Source organism: Saimiri boliviensis, chromosome 1 (genome assembly GCF_048565385.1).
Source record: "Saimiri boliviensis isolate mSaiBol1 chromosome 1, mSaiBol1.pri, whole genome shotgun sequence".
In the NCBI taxonomy this organism is placed as follows: Eukaryota; Metazoa; Chordata; class Mammalia; order Primates; family Cebidae; genus Saimiri; species Saimiri boliviensis.
In genome coordinates this window covers 127735010-127755512 of record NC_133449.1, presented here as the reverse complement: position 1 = coordinate 127755512, position 20503 = coordinate 127735010, and the positions used below count along the sequence as shown (strand labels likewise).

Sequence of the window (20503 nt, the reverse complement as noted above, 5' to 3'; positions counted from 1 at the left end):
TACGGGAGTGAAATGGGCAATCTCTGCTCACTGCAGCCTCCACCTCCTGGGTTCAAGTGATTATTGTGCCTCAGCCTCCTGAGTGGGTGGGATTAAAGTTATATGCCACCACACCTGACTAATTTTTGTATTTTGTAGAGATGGGGTTTTGCCATGTTAGCCAGGCTGGTCTCGAACTCTCAACCACAGATGATCCACCTGCCTTGGCCTCCCAAAGTGCTGGGATTACAGGTGTGAGCCACCATACCTGGCCCCTTAATTACCTTTCTGAAGGCCCTATCTCCAAATACAGTCGCATGGTGGGGGCTTCATTGTATGAATCTGGGGGGTTCATAATTCAGCCCACACACTCCCTCAAACAAATCCCTTAGCAGCAGGCTCCCCATTCTCTTTTCCCGGCAGAGTTGCTGGGTTTAGCCTGGGTCCCCTGCTTGGTGTTCATTCTGTTCATCTGCAGGATGACAGGGGATAGTCTGGGTTTTCCACTGGGTGTCACTACATGTGAGCAGCTCCTCCTGACAAGGCTATTAGGCCCCTCTCAGGAACTCCCAGGCAGCCAGCCCTGGCAATGGAACCTCAGCAGCCGGTGTCCCAAGCCCAAGTCAGGACACCCAGTCATAGGAAAAGGCCACAGTCACCAGGAATTTATCAAGTAACACAGGGCAAGCTTGCCTACGCTTCAACCTCTCTCTCTCCCTCTCCCTCTCCCTCTCCACAAGTCCCGGTCCCCATTTCTCCTCTAACTGCCTCCCTTTCCCAGCCGTCCTGACCTCCCTGCTCTCTGCCCACTGCACCTCTATAACCCAGGAAGCATTGCAGCTTGGCAGTGGTTCCAAAATTAGCTGCACACTAGGATCACCTTGGGAGCTTTCAAAAGTCTCAATGTCGTCCCATAGGGATTAAATCAGGATGATTTAATCAGACATCCTGACCACATGTCTGATGGGTGGGAGGCAGACATTAGTACTTTTACTGATGAACTAGGTTTTGAATCCAGGCTTCATCACTCATTAGCCGTGTAGCCTTGGTCAAGTTATTGAAACCAAAATGGAGATAATAGTAGCAGTAACACCTGTTTCATAAGATTGTGGCAAATATGAAATGAGCTAATACCGTGAGGAGCCCTAAACAGAGTCTGCTGTGTAAGGTATGTGCATCTGCCAGGTGTGCCCCAAAGAAAACCAGCACCTTACAGAGGAAAGGCCATGCAGGAGAATCCGTGTACTAACTCCCCTACGTGTGAAAGGGCAAAGAATGAGCTGACATCAAGTTCCTGCTTGGTGTAGAGCAGGCATCGTTGGATTTCGTCTGTACAGCAGTTCCTCAGCATCGGGATTATCAGTCATTGTGTAGAGGAATAAGGCGGAAAGGGATAAACTCAGGTGGATCTTGTGGTGGAGCTGGGATTTATAACCAGGTCTTTCTCACTCCCAAACTCATGCCCTTTGTTTTGAAAAATGCTTTGGTTTATAAGAAAAAAAGGGAGAAAATACTTTGTGTAGTCTCAATGTCATTCACTAGGAAAACTGCAATGAGCTGGTTTGTATGGTACAGTTGTGGAGCTGGAACACATCAAACACCTGGAAGTGCTTTCATTTATTCAGAATAGGTAGGTGCTAATTAAATCATGGAAACTAACATTAAGATGAATATAGCCTCACTGCTAACATTTTTTGTAAAAGTTTAACTAGGTGGGAAACTTCCTGTTCTCTATTTTGGGTTCAAAATCAGACTCTGTTTGCTAGCTATGTGACCATGGCCAATTACTTAATCTCCCTGTGACTCAGTTTCCTTGCCTGTCAATTGGAGATAATACTAGAAACTCCCTGGTAGAGTTATGAGTCTTAAATGAGCTTAATATAGGCCTACCCCTCAGGGCAGCAACTGACACATGGTATGTCCTCACTCAATGTTGCTGTTACTACCATTTAGGGAATGCAAATCAGTCTTCCAAACTCCAAAATTTCAAGTGGCTATTCCAAATTAGATGGAAGAGTGCTAAGTGAATACCAGAAATGCCACTAGATCTTAATAATTTCTTTTTAATATCAATAACTCCAACCCCCATTCACACTACTCCTTCCAAGTAAACATTCCACACCCCTTCCCTAGCCTGTGCCCTCTTCTGCAGTGAGGGCCTGGACCCTGCTCAGAGAAAAGTGATTTAGGCCTTCCTGTAGGGATCTGAGAGTGAGGCAGATGGTTGCCTGCACAGACAGCTTGGATGTGAGGATCACTGGGCTCTCCTCCTGCTCCTCCTCCCTGGAAGAGCACAGGCAACTTAACAGTCCCCTTGCCCAGCCTTTAGCCAGGCTCCCCTGAATGCTCTTCTCAGCGAGGCCTCAATCTTTGCACTCCTATGCTCATCTTTGTGTTGTCTGATTTTAGCAAAAAGGCTAAGTCAGTGTAGGCAGAATGGCCCACCTTGGTATCTGATCACCTTGCTATTTGATCAGTGTCCTCGTCCCACCGTCCCCCAGGTAACGTCTGATCACACTGGCCTCTCTCCTGCAAGAGTCCTGTTAAGTTGATTTAGCCAGAAGCCCCTTGCCCCTGACGTCTCCTCTTAATAATTTTTCATCCTCTGGTGTCTCCCTGCTCCTTGGCTATGAATCCCCACTTGTCCATGTTGTATGCAGAATCGAGCCTAGTTTTATATGGAGGTCTGGTTTCCCTCAGTATACAAGAGTTTGTCAAGAATCTGTTTTTACTACTTTACTGTCCTACTCTGGGCCTTGACAAGCTCCACATACACACACATGTGAGCACATGGGCACACACACACACACATGCATGTACAGCACCCCTGCCCCCCACCCCACACATCTCTGGCTGCTCTCCTCCGGAGCTCCCCGGTCAGGGACATGGAAGCAGCCCCTGGTCCCCAGCTAAAAACATTTATGACCCTTTTACATCAGTAACCAGAAATAGCACCAACCGCAGTTCACTGTGGCCATGTCGGGCTTGGGAGGCTTGGCCACCAGCCTCTGGATCTGGGCCAGCGTGCTGCAGGCTTCCTCCATCTCTCGCCAAACGAGAAACACGTCCTCTCTGACACCGGCTCCTGGAAGGGGAGAAACACTGTGAGCGGCTGGCTGAGACAGGCCCGGGAAAGTGGCAGCCCGCCTAGCAGTCCTGACACATTGTAGCCAAGTTTCTAGAACATTTCTGAACATCAAATTCTACTTCCCCCACTAATCTCTTTCTGAGAATCAGAACTGAAATCTCCAAGGAAGTGATATCATCTCAAGAAATCATAAATGCAGACTTTAAGATGTAATAAATCCTTCTGAAGTAAATGTTTGTAGCAGCCAGAATATTTAAAATGAATTATTGATAATACCCAAATAAGACAGGAATAAAAACATTCAAAAGTACCTCATACAAGCCAGGGTCACCACTGTGAGGAAGGGAAATGCAATGGCATGTGAAAGCGGCAACCCCCAATCTTTTGGCATGTGGCTGAGATGTCCTGCTTCTTTGAAACCACAAGTATATATTTCCCCCAATATAATAATGATTGTTTGGTCTGCTTTTCTGGACCTCTGTTGTCTCAGTTAAGGGTTAGGTTTGACTGTATAACATTTTTTTTAATGATGTGGCATCGTTAATTTAGATATTTATGTCTTTCAATCAATCTAAGTTCATACCAAGGAGAGTGGTTTAGGGCTGGGATAGAGGCTCTGCCTTCATGGAGACAGATGAGCAGTTTCCAGAGGTTGGGGCAGGTGTGGGGTGGGGGATAATGGATGTGTACTCCGTATTGTGTTGTGTAGAGGTGCATGATGAGGGGTTCTCTCCTGCTGCCTTAACCATATCAAAGTCAAGGCCCCGGCTATGCTGTGGTACTATGATACTATGGGGGAAAGTGGGTAAAGAATAGATGGGCATGCTGGGCTTGGTGGGCTCATGCCTGTAATCCCAGCATTTTGGGAGACTGAGGTGGGCAGATCACTGGAGGTCAGGAGTTTGAGACCAACCTAGCCAACATGGTGAAACCCCCTCTCTACTAAAAATACAAAAATGAACCAGGCAGTGGTGGCAGACACCTATAATCCTAGCTATGTGGGAGGTTGAGGCAGGAGAATCGCTTGAACCCAGGAGGTGAAGGTTGCAGTGAGCTGAGATGGCACCATTGCACTCCAGCCTGGGCGACAGAGCGAGACTCTGTCTCAGAAAAAAAAAAGAATAGATGGGCATCTGTATATCACTTACTATCACTGCATGTGAATCTACAATTATCTCAGAATAAAAAGGTTCATTTTTAAAATCTTGAAAACAGATCTAGGCTCTTTCTATCCTGCTACTCAGTCATCTCAGCACAGCCTTCTGTCCTCGGCCACCTTATGATTCAGCATGGTGTCTTCAGTGCCAAGTAGCATGTCCAGATGACAGTCCTGAACAGGACGGCCGCTGGGAGGATCCAGAAGCACACCCCCCAGCTGAGTCAGTTCCCTTGAAGTGCCCTGCCCGGAAGTCCCACCCCACAGCCCCATTACTTAGCCACTGCCAAAATGGCATCACATGGCCCTGTCTGTTAGCAAGGGAAAATGTTAACTGGGAAATGCTTTTAGGCAGGGTACACTGTAGCCCTAAGTAAAATCAGGGCTACAGCCTAAGGAGCAATGGAGTGAATTCGGATGGCAACTGGCAGTCCCTGCCCTTGGCTGAGATATGTTCTGCCACCAAATGACCCAGAAGCCCCTTCTTCCCACTTCCCAAGTCTGCATGGATGTCCAAGACCCCATAACCACAGACGATGAGAAACCATCCTCCAGTCCTCAGGGCACCCCAGGAGATTCATCTACCCAGGGCCAAAGGATTGGTCCTAAGCCATCAAGGCAGACTAGGGCAGACCAAAATTGATGTTTCTGAATTTTAAAATATAGTCAAGAAGGGTAGAGCAGAAAAAAAAGGGATATCAAATTTCTAGCTCTTGAAGTGCCCAAATCAAGTGAGAGCGTTTCAATAACTGTGTTCCTAAAGGTGCATGTGATAAGCTTTGACAGAGATGGATGGCCACCATGGCTCTGTGGCCATCAATAGCCCGGGGAATGAAACATGATGTGTACTGAGCTCCATGTTGAAACTCCAAAAATAATGCATGCTGACGCCAGATGTGAACCTTAAGCCCACAGGCCCTCTGACCGCTGTAAAATTGAGACAGATTGTCTGTCAGCTGCTTGCTTCAGCCGGGAGGTGTTAAGTAGCAGGATTCTCTTAAAGGTTCCAAATGAGTCAAGGCTTTCCTCTAGACTTATCAATAATATCTTAAGAGGGAGTACACCACAGGGCAGTGTCAGAGGAGAAAGTTCCAAGGAAAGTCAGTCGACCCTTAGTCATCCAGGGACAGGGAAATGTGTCTCTGGGGCAGCAGTGACCTGGACATGCTCCCTGTGAAGGAAGTCTCGAGGATTATCACCACTCCAGTCTAATGATCATGATGAGGCAGCTATAGACTGCTACATCGGTGATCAGAGAGCAACATAAATCCATCTGATTTGCTTTGCTAAAAAAGAAAAAAACTGAGAAAGAAAGCTACATGGCAGTAAAAGCAACATTAGAATGCACAGGTTTTATTTCAAGTTATTCCTCATGCAGTGAGAAAGCACTTCTGGTTTTATTAAGGTCACTTTTAATGACTTAGCTGGGGTATCAGACAGCCACAGTCAAGGGACAGAGCCCCACTGCAGATGGAAGAGAATGGGGGCACAACCCCACCGTTCAGACCTTCATGAATTTGAAATTCTCCAGGCTACACCAGGGAGGAGATAAAACAACAAGAAGCCATAGGCATCTTTTTTTTTTTTTTTTTTTTTTTTGAGATGGAGTGTTGCTCTGTTGCCCAGACTGGAGGGCAGTGGCGTGATCTAGGCTCACTGTAACCTCCGCCTCCCAGGTTCAATCAACTCTTGTGCCTCAGCTTCCCAAGTAGCTGGGATTACAGGCACATACCACCATGCCTGGCTAATTGTTGTATTTTTTTAAGTAGAGATGGGGTTTCACCATGTTAGCCAGGCTGGTCTTGAACTCCTGACCTCAGGTTATCTGCCCACTTCAGTCTCTCAAGTGCTGGGATTACAGGCTTGAGTCACCGCCCCCAACCAAAGCTGTATGTCACTTAACTGTCAAGGTGGAAGCCAACCAAGGCCTGCCTGACAGCAGAAGCTGGATACCGTTCCTCATGGAGACGTTCAGGAGACTTAACGGATTCTCCAGCCAGAACGCCTGCCCGCCCAATCCCCCGCCTTGCATGACTGCTGCGCTCCCAGACATCTGGTAACAAGTTGAAGGCTGAGTGTGGTGGCTCATGCCTGTATCCCAGCACTTTGGGAGGCCAAGGGAGTCAGATCACCTGAGGTCAGGTGTTCGAGACCAATCAGGCTAACAGTAAAACCCCATCTCTACTAAAAATACAAAAATTAGCTGGCTGTGGTGGTAGGCACCTGTAATTCCAACCAGTCAGGAAGCTGAGGCAGAAGAACCGCTTGAACCCGGTAGGCAGAAGTTGCAGTGAGCCAAGATCACGCCATTGCATTCCAGCCTGGGCAACAGAGAAAGACTCTATCTCAAAAACAAACAAACAAAAACAAAACAAAACAAAACAGTTTGAAGGCTCGTGTTAAATTGCTAACATACCCGGGAGCAATGTTACAATCAGCTGCTGTTTTTCATCAGCACCTGGTGTTGACTTCTCAGATTGGTTAGTTTGACAAATAAAGTAAGACTCAGGACAGGAAGTTTTGATGCCAAGGAGAAAAGTCCACAGAGTACCTGCTGCCAAATGCCACTTCCCCGTCCAGTCTTCTACATCTCACCTACAGGATAAAAGCTGGTTGCCAGGTCTAGTTAACTAATAGTCATTTGGCAAATATGTGTTGAGCACCTCCTCTGCAGTGGGTGGACCCTGTCCGTGCTGGGGCTGCAGTGATGAGGACCCCACTCCCTGGGCTGGTGTTAAGCTCAAGATTCAAGGCTCCCATGACACTCCTCTAACACTCTGCTACCATGAACCCGGTCAGAGCACTGTCCTCCCAGCCCTGTCCCCTGTATTAGAGGACTGAGCCCTCCACTGCAATCCCACCCTTCACCGAAGGCATAGTCTTGACTCCACCACCCCAGGAAATGGTGAGCTACCTCCTGATCCCCCTTCCCAGTCCCGTAGAATGAACCAGGGCACCACTGGTCTCCATCCTCTTGCTGCCAGAACACTCTCGGGCCACACCGTTAGTGAACCTGCCTGTGTGTACAGTTCAGTTCCTAGCTGCCTGTCACTCAGCCTTCAATTCCAAAGAATACAAAGAACCAGGAGCCGGTGATGGTGACATCATTCTGTGCATGACCTTGAGCCCAGTCTAATTTAAGTCAGCCTTCCACGAACACCATGCTTATTTTTAGTAGGTAGCTGCCTACAACACAGCCCAGCTGTCAGCAACATGTCCCTGGCCTGCCAGCTGTCCTGGGCTGGGGTCTGCGGCTCTCCTGTGATGCTCAGGCACTTGCTGTGTGTGTGTGTGCATGAGCTGACTTTGCCCAGTGGATGGTTAATGTCTTAAGCGTAGGGACAGTGTCTTTTCTTTCTTTGTATCCTCGACAACACTCAGCCCAGGTTCTAGTGTTTTCTGTAAGAATTTCTATCCTTCCTTTTTATTTTTCCTTATTAGACAGAAACAGTTCTGGATCACCCAATACATTCTTTCCTCATGATTACAAGAAACTCTTTGGAGGGGTATGCAACAGACTCAGATCATCTGAGCACATGGCTGTGCCCAAGGTATTCCAGACACTGACAACGACATGCCTTAAGCACAAAGTCATTTCCTTCTAGGTTCATGCCACTGTAAGGCAAGACTCCCCCGCCCGCCGCCAGGTATCTGAAGTACTCTCTTCCAGGACAGCAGGAGAAAAGCAATTAGAAAGACAGGCAGGTGCAGTGCTAATGCAAGGTGCAATTCAATGTTGTCCTGGGAGAGGATAGTCCAGAAACAAAACCACCTTGGGGACTCCTGAGTCCCCAGACCATCCCCTTGGTCCCACTGTGGCTCATTTTTTGTGGCCCTGCCCAATCCTAGGATTCTGTGGTACAGAACTGGTCCCACCAGGTGGGGAGCTTGCAATCTGCCCAACCCCCAAACTCCTATTCAGTCATGCAGATTTGAAAGATCTGAATATAACTATGAAAAGGCAGTATTTTCAGGGAAAAGTAGCACATACTTCTATTTTCAGAAAGCAATATACCATTAAAAAATGTAATACACTCTGAGGTGCTAAACATTCCCAGAGACCTAAAATTACCATGAGGATCTGGTAAAAGGGCCACATTGCATCCATAAAGGGAATGAAAGCAGTAAAACCCATGGTTTTTGTTGTAATTAAGATATTCCCAGTTATTTCTATTAAATTATATGTTAAATGTTTTGTTGTCGAGAGGTAGTTAAACACCTGCTGGCTTGATCCAGCCTCACTGCCCTAACCACAGAGGTACAATGTGGGGTGGCTCTCAGTACCACCCTATGGAAATTAACCGTTAATTAATTGAGAGTGAATATAGAGTGATTTCGCCATCTGGATAACGATCTAATGTTTTCTTAGGGCAATAAATAGATATGTTTCACAAGAACCATTATGGTATCTTAGAAGCAATCTCAAATATGAAGAATGAGCGACTTGAGCTCCCATCTAATACGTGAATGTGGCACCGTCCCCTGAGCCCTCTCCTTTTCTAAATGACACACTATAAAATGCCAGTGTAATGCAGTCTAATTGTCCAAAATTCATTTCGAAAACCCAAAAATAAACCATCACCATTCTCCCCATGGTAAAGAGTAGGTGCTCCCTCAAACTTGGTAAGAAAAATGACCCCACACTCCAGGGTGCTACTAGGCTAGTAGCCCACAAAGACCTGGGCAAGGAGACAGAGAAACAGTATCTAAGGAACAGATGCAAAGATGCTTATCAACAAAGTTTACATCTATTCTACTTAGGATAAGTGATACCATAAATAAGACATCAACTCAAGGGTAAATGCTTTATGACATGTAAATTCAGGAGAATTTTATGAGTTTCCTTTAGAGCAAATTTATAAAAGATTTTTTTTCAGCTTTTCCATCCAAGAAAAGGCCTGAATTTCTTTCTGTTCTAAGGGATCTACAGTGCACAAACAGAACAAAGACAGTGGCAGGGTTGTTCCCTGATTTCCCATCAACCAGCTCTGAACCACAAAGAGCAGGGCTAGGATCCCTGTCACTGGGAAGCAGCCCCATACTGGTGTCTGCTCAGCCTCTGTCCTCAAAAACAGCTCTGTCTTTGTGAGGATGGTTCTGTGGATGGGCTACTGGACACTCACATAGACAGGTCTGCTCCCAGCTCTGCCAGTCATTCAGGAATTAGCAAGTTCTAGAAGGCTAATTATCTTCTTCAAACTCAGAAGACACTTAGAAACTAGAAAGTCAACACTTTAAAATATCCCCTTCTCAGTAGGCCAGTCTACTCAGAGAATCATCATTCACTCATTTATTCAACAATACTTCATCAGTGCCGATTATATCCAGACACTGGAAATACAAAATGAACAGGAAACCATCCCAACTCTGAGGAGGCCCTCACTCCAGTGTGATCGTCTTAGAGTGTGGTCCTCAGAACCTGTGGCAGACGCCCCTCAAATGCTTGTCAGTGCAGATTAGGCCCCACCCCAGACTCATTCTGAGGATGGAATCCCAGGGAGATATACTCTTAAAGGGTCCTTTTTTTATTGCAACAAAAGTTCACAAAGCTTTAGTCTAAGATGTGATACAGGTATGTAAATAAACTATCACTCTCCAAAATATTCTTGGAGAAAAAAAAGTTGGGTGATTTTCAGGAGCAATATTCTCAGACCTGGATGTCCCTATTTCTGCCCTACAGAATTGCTCCCAAAAGAAGGCAGCACTGCCTTTCCCTTGCACAGGGCTGGGAACCCCCAACAACATCTTCTAATACCCATTCCAGGCCACCTCTCATTAATATCTTCATTACATTCTACTGTTTCTAAGTGTCACTTATTTTAAATGTATGTTAGAATGGCTGCTTCCTGCTGATATATGGAGGAGAAAGAGGGGGAAATGAAAATTTACTAGGTATCTACGATGTGCCAGCCACTGTGCTGGGCACTTAAACACATTACCACACTGACTCACAACTGCCTGAGTTCAGATCATCATCCCCGTTTCACAGATGAGCACACCAAGGCTCAGAGAAATTTGCCCAAGACCACACAACTAATAAGTGGTGAGGTCAGGATTCAGCTTCAGGACTGTTAGTCTCCAAAGCCCCCCACCGCCACACTGGAACACTTGGGTATCCTGGAAAATTCTCACGATATAAGATCTATGTGAGCAAACTCATCTGCTATGTGTTGGTCACTTTTAGTTTCCTTCAAGGGGCTTACAGACTTATCTCTTCCTAGGTCTGAAACCACCCAGTCTGCAATTCTGATGCAGGTGGTGACGGGGGGTGAGCTGTGTCCCCAAGGTCAGGGACTCCAGGACATCCTGATGAGCAGTGACACACGTGCTGGCTCCACAGTGATCTGCCTGCACTGGACACAGTCATCACCCACAGGGATGGCCTGCCAGCTTATCAAGGCTAAGAGCTCTCGCTGGGCTTCACTGTCTGCAAGTTTGTCTTCTTCATTAAACTGTGACTTCCTTGAGAACAGAACTACATTTGCTTTTGTAACTACTCTCCTTGGTATCTTCCCGACACCTGATTGAGACTTCCAAATAAGCTATTCCTGAACACAGGCTTCTTGAAGAGAGAGATCTCCTTTTTTCATCATTGTATCCCCAGAGCCCAGCACAGCACCCAACTTTGTAATAGTAAATATGAATTGGATCTGTCACCCTGGAATCAGAGCCATCACCCCAAAATCAGAAATTCAAATGCAATCAGAAATCTACACTGGCTGTTTTCCCTGGCAATTCAATTTTATGTTTAAGAGTTTTGAGGGATTTCTCTCTGCCCCGTGTGTTAGATGATGTAGGATGCCCGAATCCACTTGATTATTTCAGCACAATTCTAAGGAGCTGATTGCACTGGCTGACCCAAGACCTGGGCTGAGCCCACCCCTTCCCAGTGTTGAGAGGTCTACAGTGCGGCCAGTAGCCTAGAATAAAACTAGGTACTCCAGACATAAGCCCAAGTTGGGAGTGGGAATACAGGGGCTCCCTGGGCTTAGGAGACTCCCCTTGGTTGGGAAAGAGAGATCTGCAAACACATTAGAAGAAAGCGCGCACTAAGGGAAGAGGGCGAGGGGCAGGTGCCCAGTTCTTAAGCTAATTGGGATCCTGCAGTCATGGTGAGAAGGAGCAACCCCTAAATCACAAAGCAGAAGCAAAAACGACAGTCTGAGATCTGGGGCTCCCGCTGACTGGGAACCTTGTCTTTTATTACTTTTGAATCTCCTCCTCCTCTACCCTAGTAAGTTTCTAAAGCACACAGGAGGTGTTTAATAAATGCTTGTTAACTAACCAGAGGGCTGCCTCAGAGTAGCAGAAAGAAATCTTGCTGGGCATAGTGGCTCACACCTATAATCCCAGCACTTTGGGAGGCCGGTGGGCGGATCACCTCAGTTCAGGAGTTTGGGACTAGCCTGGCCAACATGGTGAAACTCCGTCTCTACTAAAAATACAAACATTAGCCAGGCATGGTGACAGGTGCCTGTAATCATAGCAACTCCAGAGGCTGAGGCAGGAGAATTGCTTCAGCCCAGGAAGCAGAGGTTGCAGTGAGCTGACACTGTACCATTGAACTCCAGCCTGGGTGACAGAGAGAGACTCGGTGTTGAGAGAAAAAAGAAAGAAAAGAAATCTAAGGCAGCCCATTGCTAGAAGGGGCAGGACTTTGGAGGTAATTAAAGTCTCTCAGCCTTGTCAACCGCAATGTGGCAACAATTTTGGATGCACAGCTGCTCTGGCTCCATCCACTGAATTCAACTGAATTTTAGCGAGAAGGAAGAAGACTTCTGAAAGAATCTCCTGCCACCAGTAAGCCATAAACAGGCACCAATCAGTGCTTCTGAATTAAATTGGAGATTAGAAACAAAGAAGCAATGCCAAGCCTGAGTGATGGGCCAATGCAGGCTAAATGTCTAATTAGAGATCACAGGTGTCTGCCAGGAACGGGACTTGGTTATTTTATCCCTTTAAGCGTAGCAGTCTGAATGTATCCTTATGTAAATAAAATTTAGTTTCGTAACATTTAGTCTTAGTTCATGCATTTTTCTCCACCAACACAAAAAAAGCACAGTTTCTGAAGGTAGAATCAACTACATTTTTACAGCTACAATGTTTTTGGACTTAAGAATAATACTGGTAGAGTACAGCAGCTGTTCTAAGGACATCTGCCAGGAGTACTGGACACAAACAAAAATACTCTCAGAAAAACATTACCTTTTGCTATTACCTAATATTTATTCTTTTGATTCATTTATTGCAGTCTTTTTCTTGTCCCATAAGCAAAATATGATGGTGAGCAGAGTGAGTGCTATCTGCTGGTTCTAATCAATGAGCAGGGGCTGGCCAGAGTGCTGTGCTGAGAGGAGATGAAGCCAGCTGAGTACAGGGTAGAGAAGAGAGCAATGATGGACTGATTAGTGATGCTTGCTGTGGGTGGGATAGGCCTCAAAGTGAAAGGGTGAAAGGTATGCCATGTTGTCCAACACTGGTCTTTTGAATTGTGAGAGGGTTCTACATTGTTGGTATACTCTGGGTTGTATACATGAAACCTCCCTAAAGTTAAAACTATGCACCAACTGTTTGCATATGCCTCCTTTTCTCCCTTGTGTATGAAGTACATAGCTCTGGCTTGACGTGACAGCTTAGAGTTCTGACCATAGCTTTCAGCCTGGCTGCTCATCCCACCACCAGGCTCCTTGAATTTCCACGTCTGAGAAGCCCAACATCACACCAACTCAGAAAAGTCCACTGTCTGCTCCACTGCAGAGTCTAGATCCTGAGCTAGATGCATCAATGCCAAAATTGTTTACTCTTTTTAGCCTGATGCCAGGACCTCAGGGAAGATGTTTACTCTAATGTAATTCTACTAATCCATACTTATTATTTCAGTTTAATAAAATTTTCAAGGATAAAACAGGAAGAGAACCAAAATAAAAGATGAAGCCTCCTCTAAACCCAAGAGATCAGAAGTCTTTTTCCTTGCTGAGAAGGAGTTCCCAAACCACTAAACAGACTCGCTCCTCCTGGGCCCACAGGACCTTCATAACCTAAAGAGCAGCTGCTCAGAAGATTAGCACTGTCCACCTTAAAGACACAGTCCCTGGAGAGCTTTAACCACCAGTTAAAGTTCCTTTCCCAAAACAGCAGCAAGCCCAGCCCACATCCAGGACAATCCATGCCTCCATGAAAGCTTCTGAGAATTGAAATTACCATGTCGAATTTATAAATATTCTTGCACCATTTATACTTCTTCCTGAGCTCAGTCTGTCAACAGTAGGTGAATTTCACTCCCAGAACGGGCCACATGGTATAACCCTACTTACCGCTGAGTCAGATTCTAATCGTGGTAGAGGAAGGACAGGCACTCCTGATTTCCTCTAGAAAGGCCCCTGTGGCCTACTCCTAGGATCCACCATGACAAATGAATGCATTTCCCATAAGAACAAAATTTAACAGTACAGTATTCACTTCCTTTTTCCAAATTACAATTCATCCATCGTTATGCATGCAAATAAACTGATTACTATCATGACCATTAGAAAAATGCTATTTGTGACAGAGGCTGCCAGATTGGTTTGGATTATTTCACTTTCTAGAACCAATATCTACAATAAAAGCCCACTTGGAGTCCCAAGAAGAAAAAAGGAAACTACCATTAATGGAATGTCAATTTCGTTCTAGACATTTCCATGTGTGTCATATGCTTTAATTCTCCCCAAAACCATACAAGGTAGATGTTATTATTCCCATTTTTTTAAATGAGGAAACATAATTCAGAAAGATTAGGTAACTTTCCCAAGGAGACACAAGTATTTAGTAGCAAAACTCAGATTTGAATCCAGGTCTGATCCCAATCGGATCTAATTCAACTTCCAGCAAAGAGTCTTCAAGCCAAAAAAGGAATCACAAAAGAAGAAAAGATTGTGAGGGTGTCCATTACTGTTCATAAAATGTTCACTTTCCTCCCCATCTCTGTGTGAGTGGAGTAGACCTCCCCATCCACTGCTGCAGGGCATGATCATGTGACTGGCTCTGGCCAACTGGATATGACATGAGCAGGGACCTTAAATGTGGCACATGGCTGGCCTCAGCTTGTGCTCATGCATTCACCACAGTAAGAATATGCCCTGGATTGCTGGGCATGGTGACTCACACCTGTAATTCCAGCATTTTGGGAGGCTAAGGCAGGTGGATCACTGAAGGTCAGACACCAGCTTGGCCAACATGATAAAACCCTGTCTCTATTAAAAATACAAAAATTAGCCAGGCATCATGGCAGGTGCCTATAATCCCAGCTACTCAGGAGGCTGAGGCAGGACAATTGCTTGAACCTAGGAGGCAGAGATTGCAGTATGCCGAGATTGTGCCACTGCACTCTAGCCCGGGCAACAGAGTGAAACTCCATCTCGGAAACACACACACACACACACACACACACACACACACACACACACCCTGGATAGCACTAGTTAAAGGAGGACAAGTCCATTCTATGTTAATCAAACTGCAGATGACATGTAGACCTGTGATCAAGAAACAATGGCTGACATTTTTCCAAATTTGATGAAAACTATAAACCAACACGTATAAGAAGCTCAGCAAACCTCAAGTACAAGATATATGCCATCAGGCGGAGAGAAGACTCAGTGGCATGTTTTGCTCTTGAAAAGGTGAGAAGCTTCAAAAGGCAAAAGGAAATAGAAGGGAAGAATCAGGGAGGATGTATGTCAGTCCTTCCTCAGCCTCTAGAGAGTCAGTGGCATCTGTTAAAATTACACCTACACACTGTCAGAGGATGATGCAAAGAGGAATCGAATTTTAGAATAGATAGTCTAGAATAGAATTCTCTTCCAGGCTAAAGTGGGGAAACCAGACACCACACAGGCAGGCAGAGGATCCCAGAGGGTGATGGGAATGAAAGGGTATGTCTCCTGCTCTATAAGTTTACAGAAATTGGGCAAAAGTGTCTTTAGACAGCACCAAGCCACAGAATCAAGGTTAGAGGCAATTTCACCCAATCCCTAGCGAGCAGGCACCGCAATCACATCTGATCCACTTTTGCACACATGTTCAGAGGGCTCCTGACTCAGCAGGTGCTATGAAGCTGAGTCTGCTTCCTGCCCTCTGCCTTCATATTCTTTGCAGTCAAAGAAAAATGACCATGAACTCTTAAAGGGCAATATAAGAAAAACGTAAAATGTAATGCACTACCTAATGCACCCCTTGAGCAGCTCGCATTGTCGGTGTCAAAACACTGGAAAAGCTTTCCATCACCTGGAAAGAGCAGTTTTGGAAAAACAACAACAGAAGAAACTTTGGGGAGAAATCCCTCCAGTGAATTAATGTACCTATAGGAATCTAAAGCAAGCACAGAATAAATAATTTCACATAATGATACTTCTATGTTTGCCTTTACAATGAAGCAAGAAACAAGATAAAATTGCTCTCAGACTACAACTACTTTTTGTTTTTCTCAGAAGCAGCATTGATATAAGGAACTATCTTAAAATATGAAGCCTAAATGTTGATAATTCGTATATAGCTAATTTATTTGCAGGTACCATTGTAATATATTTATCAAACCCATTATAAGAAATGAAGATTCCTACAAATATCTACTTACCAATGAGTATCAAACATCAAAATTAAAGGAAATCAGAACTTAGCAATGTGTCTCTCTACTTATCCAGGCTTTACTAATTTAGGTCAGAGCAGTCCAAAGTCCTCTGAAAACTTTCAAAAATAATTATAGCTTTTTAAATCTCCAATTGATAATTGATAATGAGGTGGGAGAATAGGGTCTAGAGGCAGGGAACCTAAGGCCAATTCACAGTGACTTCCTAGAACTAAATCAAAAGGAAACAAAACCTAAGAAACAAAACAAAAACCTAAGGAACAAAAGGACCAGAGGTACTCCCTTTGCAAACCCCACCCACACCCACACCCACACACCTTTTCTGCCTGGCAGATGGAAAACTGAAAGTACCTCTGATTGGTTGCTTTCTGCAACCAATCAGACTTTTGCATAGGGTAACTTCCTGTCAGCCTTTGTAACTTCATGTCAGCCTCTGATCAGTGTCTTTCCACAATCAATCAGACTGATTGCAGGCCACTAGTTCATCTGCATGGGGTATACACCAAGTGGCCAGTGAAAAACCTCTAGGTATTAAACCCCAGAAAATTCTGTAACTGGCCTTTTGAACCCCTATGCTCAGGCAGCTCCCACCCTGTGGAAGGTACTTTCATTTTCAATAAATCTCTGCTTTTTTACTTAATTCTTTCCTTGCTTTGTTTGTGAGTTTTGTCCAATTCTTTCTTCAAATTGCCAAGGACCTGGAAGTCCCTCCACCAGTAACAATAATATTATTGTTTCAAAATTGTAAAGACTTTAATACACCAAAAAGCAAAGCTGCAGTAAGTCAACTGTATCACCAGAGCTAACCAAATTGTGTTAATAAACTGGGGAAGAGAGAAGTGTATTTGGAGCAAAACCCTAAAAGCTTAGAATGTTAATAAATACTATGAGAAAAATAGTGTGCCTTAAATAAGACAGCACAGAAACCAAGCATACATGTGCACTCACATTAGAAGAGTCAGTCCAAAGTGAAAGTTTATTTGGATAACATCAAGCCCATTCTTCACGTCTACAATAAATATACAGAGCGGGTAGAAAAACAAATTATGGTCAAAAGGTCATGACCAACCTCAGACTAGAAAGAGAAAGAGTCCTGAAGCATAGGAGATGGTCCAGGAGCAAGCATCATAGAGAAGAATATAATACATTACAAAGGGTGGTACAGAGGTCAGTGGAGAAAGAAAGGGTGTGTGAGTGGTGTGAAGGCAGTTGTTATATATTTTAGGGAAAATCCATTTACACTCTCACATCACACTATGCTTCAAAATAAATCTAGAAGTACCAAAACAATTTTTGCTTTTGTTTTAAACTCAGGCCATAAAGAACCAAAAGAAGATGAAATACAGTTGCGAAGGAGCTACAGGATTTATAGATTAGAGTTACTGTGCAAGTTTTACGGCTGCCTATAAAAAATAGCCAAAATGAAAAGGAACACAATGACCAACATAAATTATCCATACGTAATACATCAAAGACTGTATCGTGATGTGATAAGAAACAAAAGAACCCCTGCAAGTAAAAGGGTAATAGACAGATAGGCAGTTTACAAATGAAGTTAACAAATCCAAAAATGTTCGACTTCACTACTGTTTAATACTAACTGACATTAATTTCTTCATCAAATAAATTCAGATGGAAACAATGAGATACTATTTTTATGCTAATTCAGATTACGTGAAATGGGTGGGAATTGTATTGTCTTAAAATATATTTTTGGAAAGCAATTCAACATGAGAGATTACCCCAAAATGGTCAAACATTTTGATTCAGTATTTTCACTACTAGAAACCTATTTTTTAAATCTAAACTAAAGGAGTTTAGATTTTACAACAGACAAAAGATAAGTGCAGTATGATCTCTAATGGTGAAAGAAAATTGAAGTTACCCAAATGTCTAATAGCAATGATTGACAAATTTCTAATATATGACTTTAATGAAGTATTTTATATTTTTAATGTCAACTACAAAAGTTTTATAGTAATGTGGGAAAATACTTGATTCTATATTAAGTAGAAATTCAATATTCAATTTGTTCAATAATCTATTTATGCTTTAATTATTTTTTAAGTATATAGTGAGAAGACTGGTAGGAAATATACCAAAATATTCAACAGTGTAAATTTATCTGGATGGCAAGAAAGTTTCTTTTCCTTTTTTCTCCATATTTTCCACATTGTCTATACTGTGCCTGGAGAGTGCAATATAGTCGGGTGCTCCTGATAGCTTGGGTTCAAACCCCCAGCCTAATCAAATGAGATAATATATGCAGGCACCTAGCAACACTTCCCTGGTCCAATAATTAGAAATATCATGGTTTCTAATTAATTACACCAGGAGATGTACTCTGATGTAGTAGTAAAAGAACAAAACAAAGGAGGAAAGTTAGTTTCTAATATTTATAAATTATATTCTCTTTTAAAACAACAGAATTGTATATTATACATTCGGAAGTTATTTTGGAACTTGAGAAATTAAGAATAGAGGGGCTAAGTATTTAAATGATACTTAATCAATTTTATTTAAATGAGTGGCAACATAATGTATGCCACATAACCATATGACCAAAAAACGTGACGGACACTGTCCACTCCACACAGTCAATGAAGACGTCACAGTCCACATTTGCTCTTAGAGCCCACGCCTTCGTACATCTTTGAACATTTATACTTAGCTGTTACTTCCAGGATGAACAAAGCTATATAAGTCAATATTGTTTCCCTTTTCTAGAAATCATGAGGGGAAAAGAGAATGGAAAAGAAAACACAAACACTTTTTTTTCTACAAACTAGGAGACAAAAGTAACATACAGATAAGGGTTGTGGAGAACAGCTGAGATGGGGCAGAAGCAATGCAGAAGAAGGCGAAGAGAATGTGTACCCAGAGTGGTCAAGACAGCTGTGGCAGCTCTGAGGAAGTAGGGAGTACCTCAGCTACAGTCAAAGGAGAGCCTTGTTAACAATGCTGGATACTGGAACCTCAATGACAAGTGCTAACAGCAAAATATACCTACTTTGTTAAAAGAGGCAAAAGAGGTAGAGCTTCTACAAAGCATCACCCAGAACAAACTTACATGCAGGAACCACTCTGTCCCTGTAGCAGTGAAAAAGCAGAGAGCCCCTGAGCTGTGAAGCATGGATAGCTATCTTAGTCCCTTCCCTACCTTTCCTCCCATAAGATATGCCTGCAGATAGCTTGTGTCCATCCCATAGTGATCAATAAAAGAGAAGCTGGTACACAGCATCCAAACAAGGATACTGTAAGAAACAAGGGGAAAAGAACAGCAAAACTACCAAGTGATGAAGAACATTCACTAAAAATGTTGCCAAGGAGTCTTTACAATTATGATCCAACATTTTTCTGTGAATTAAATATATATATGAAGCCATCATCTCCACGAGGAAAGAACAGAAAGTAGAAATTCAAGAACTCAAAAATGAGATGGAAAGGCAACATGAAAAGATGAAATTTTTTTTTAAAAAAAGGAAAGAGCCAGGTGCAGTGGTTCATATGTGTAATCCCAGCAGTCTGAGAGGCCAAGGTGGGATGATCACTTGAGGCCAGGAGTTTGAGACCAGTCTGGAAAACACAGCAAGACCCCCCAAACCCCAATATCTACAAAAATAAAAAATTATCTGGGCATTATGGCATATGCCTATAGTCCCAGTGCTTTAGAAGGCTGAGGCAGGAAGATCCCTTGAGCCCAGGAGTTTAAGGTTGCAGTGATCTTTGATCACATCACTGCATTCCAGCCTGGGCAACAGAGTGGGAACTAGCCTCTTTAAAAAAAAAAAAAAAAAAAAAAAAAAAAAAAAAAAACTCAGGAAAAGAAGAAAAAAAATCACAGCAGTTAAGTTGAAATTGATGCAAGCTCAATTTAAAAAAGTACTGTAGAACTCATTGTAAGAAACCACAGAAGGTGAACACAAGCAGAAACAAAGTGCTTAAAAATATCAGAGAGAAAATAATAGATGTAGAAGACTGTTAAAGGAGATACACCAGACACATAAAATGAGTCTCTGAAGAAGAAAACTGGCATAATGCAATGGTTATGAGAACAAACAGTCTTGAGTTTGAATCCTGACTCTGCCACGTGCTATTAACAGTTATGTGAATTTGGACAAGTTTCTCAACCACCTTCTGTTTTGATTTCTCTATCACTAAAATAAAAATAATAATAGTATCTACTCCATGGGGGTGTGTTATGCAGATTGAGTGAGCTGGAATTTGGCTGGAAGAGTGTCTGACACATACAAAACAATATGTAATCTATTTGTTCAATTTAAAATAAGAATAAAATGGAACAGGACAAATATTTAAAGATACAATGCAAGGACAATTCTTGTCTAAAATAGAAGTATGGAGTATACAAATGGACAGGGTACACTGTATGCCAGAGAAAATCAACCACAGCAGCCAGCATCTAACACTTAATGGACTTTAAAGATAAAAAAAAAAATTTGTGGGCAATCAGACAAAAAGATAAAGTCACTTATAAAAGGAAAATTGAGCTGGCCTCAGATTTCTCCTCAGCAGCATGCATCGGAGAGGATGTGGGAGCACAGGCCCTGAGCCACTCAAGGGAGGAAAGTGAGCCAAGGGCATCACCTTTCAGTGTGTAAAGACTGCAGAAAAGGATATTCAAAAATTCTCTGGA

General features: G+C 43.4%; 1 protein-coding gene across 2 annotated transcripts in view; it reads right to left on the bottom strand.

Annotated features, from left to right (window-relative positions):
• The window catches only part of VWA3B (von Willebrand factor A domain containing 3B), a 236056-nt gene that overhangs the window by 153963 nt on the left and 61590 nt on the right, over positions 1 to 20503 (bottom strand). For both annotated transcript variants that reach the window (XM_074403828.1, XM_074403831.1), the window contains exon 8: positions 2939 to 3064. In XM_074403828.1, the coding sequence (XP_074259929.1) occupies positions 2939 to 3064 (126 nt within the window). The remainder of the gene's footprint in view (positions 1 to 2938; positions 3065 to 20503) is intronic.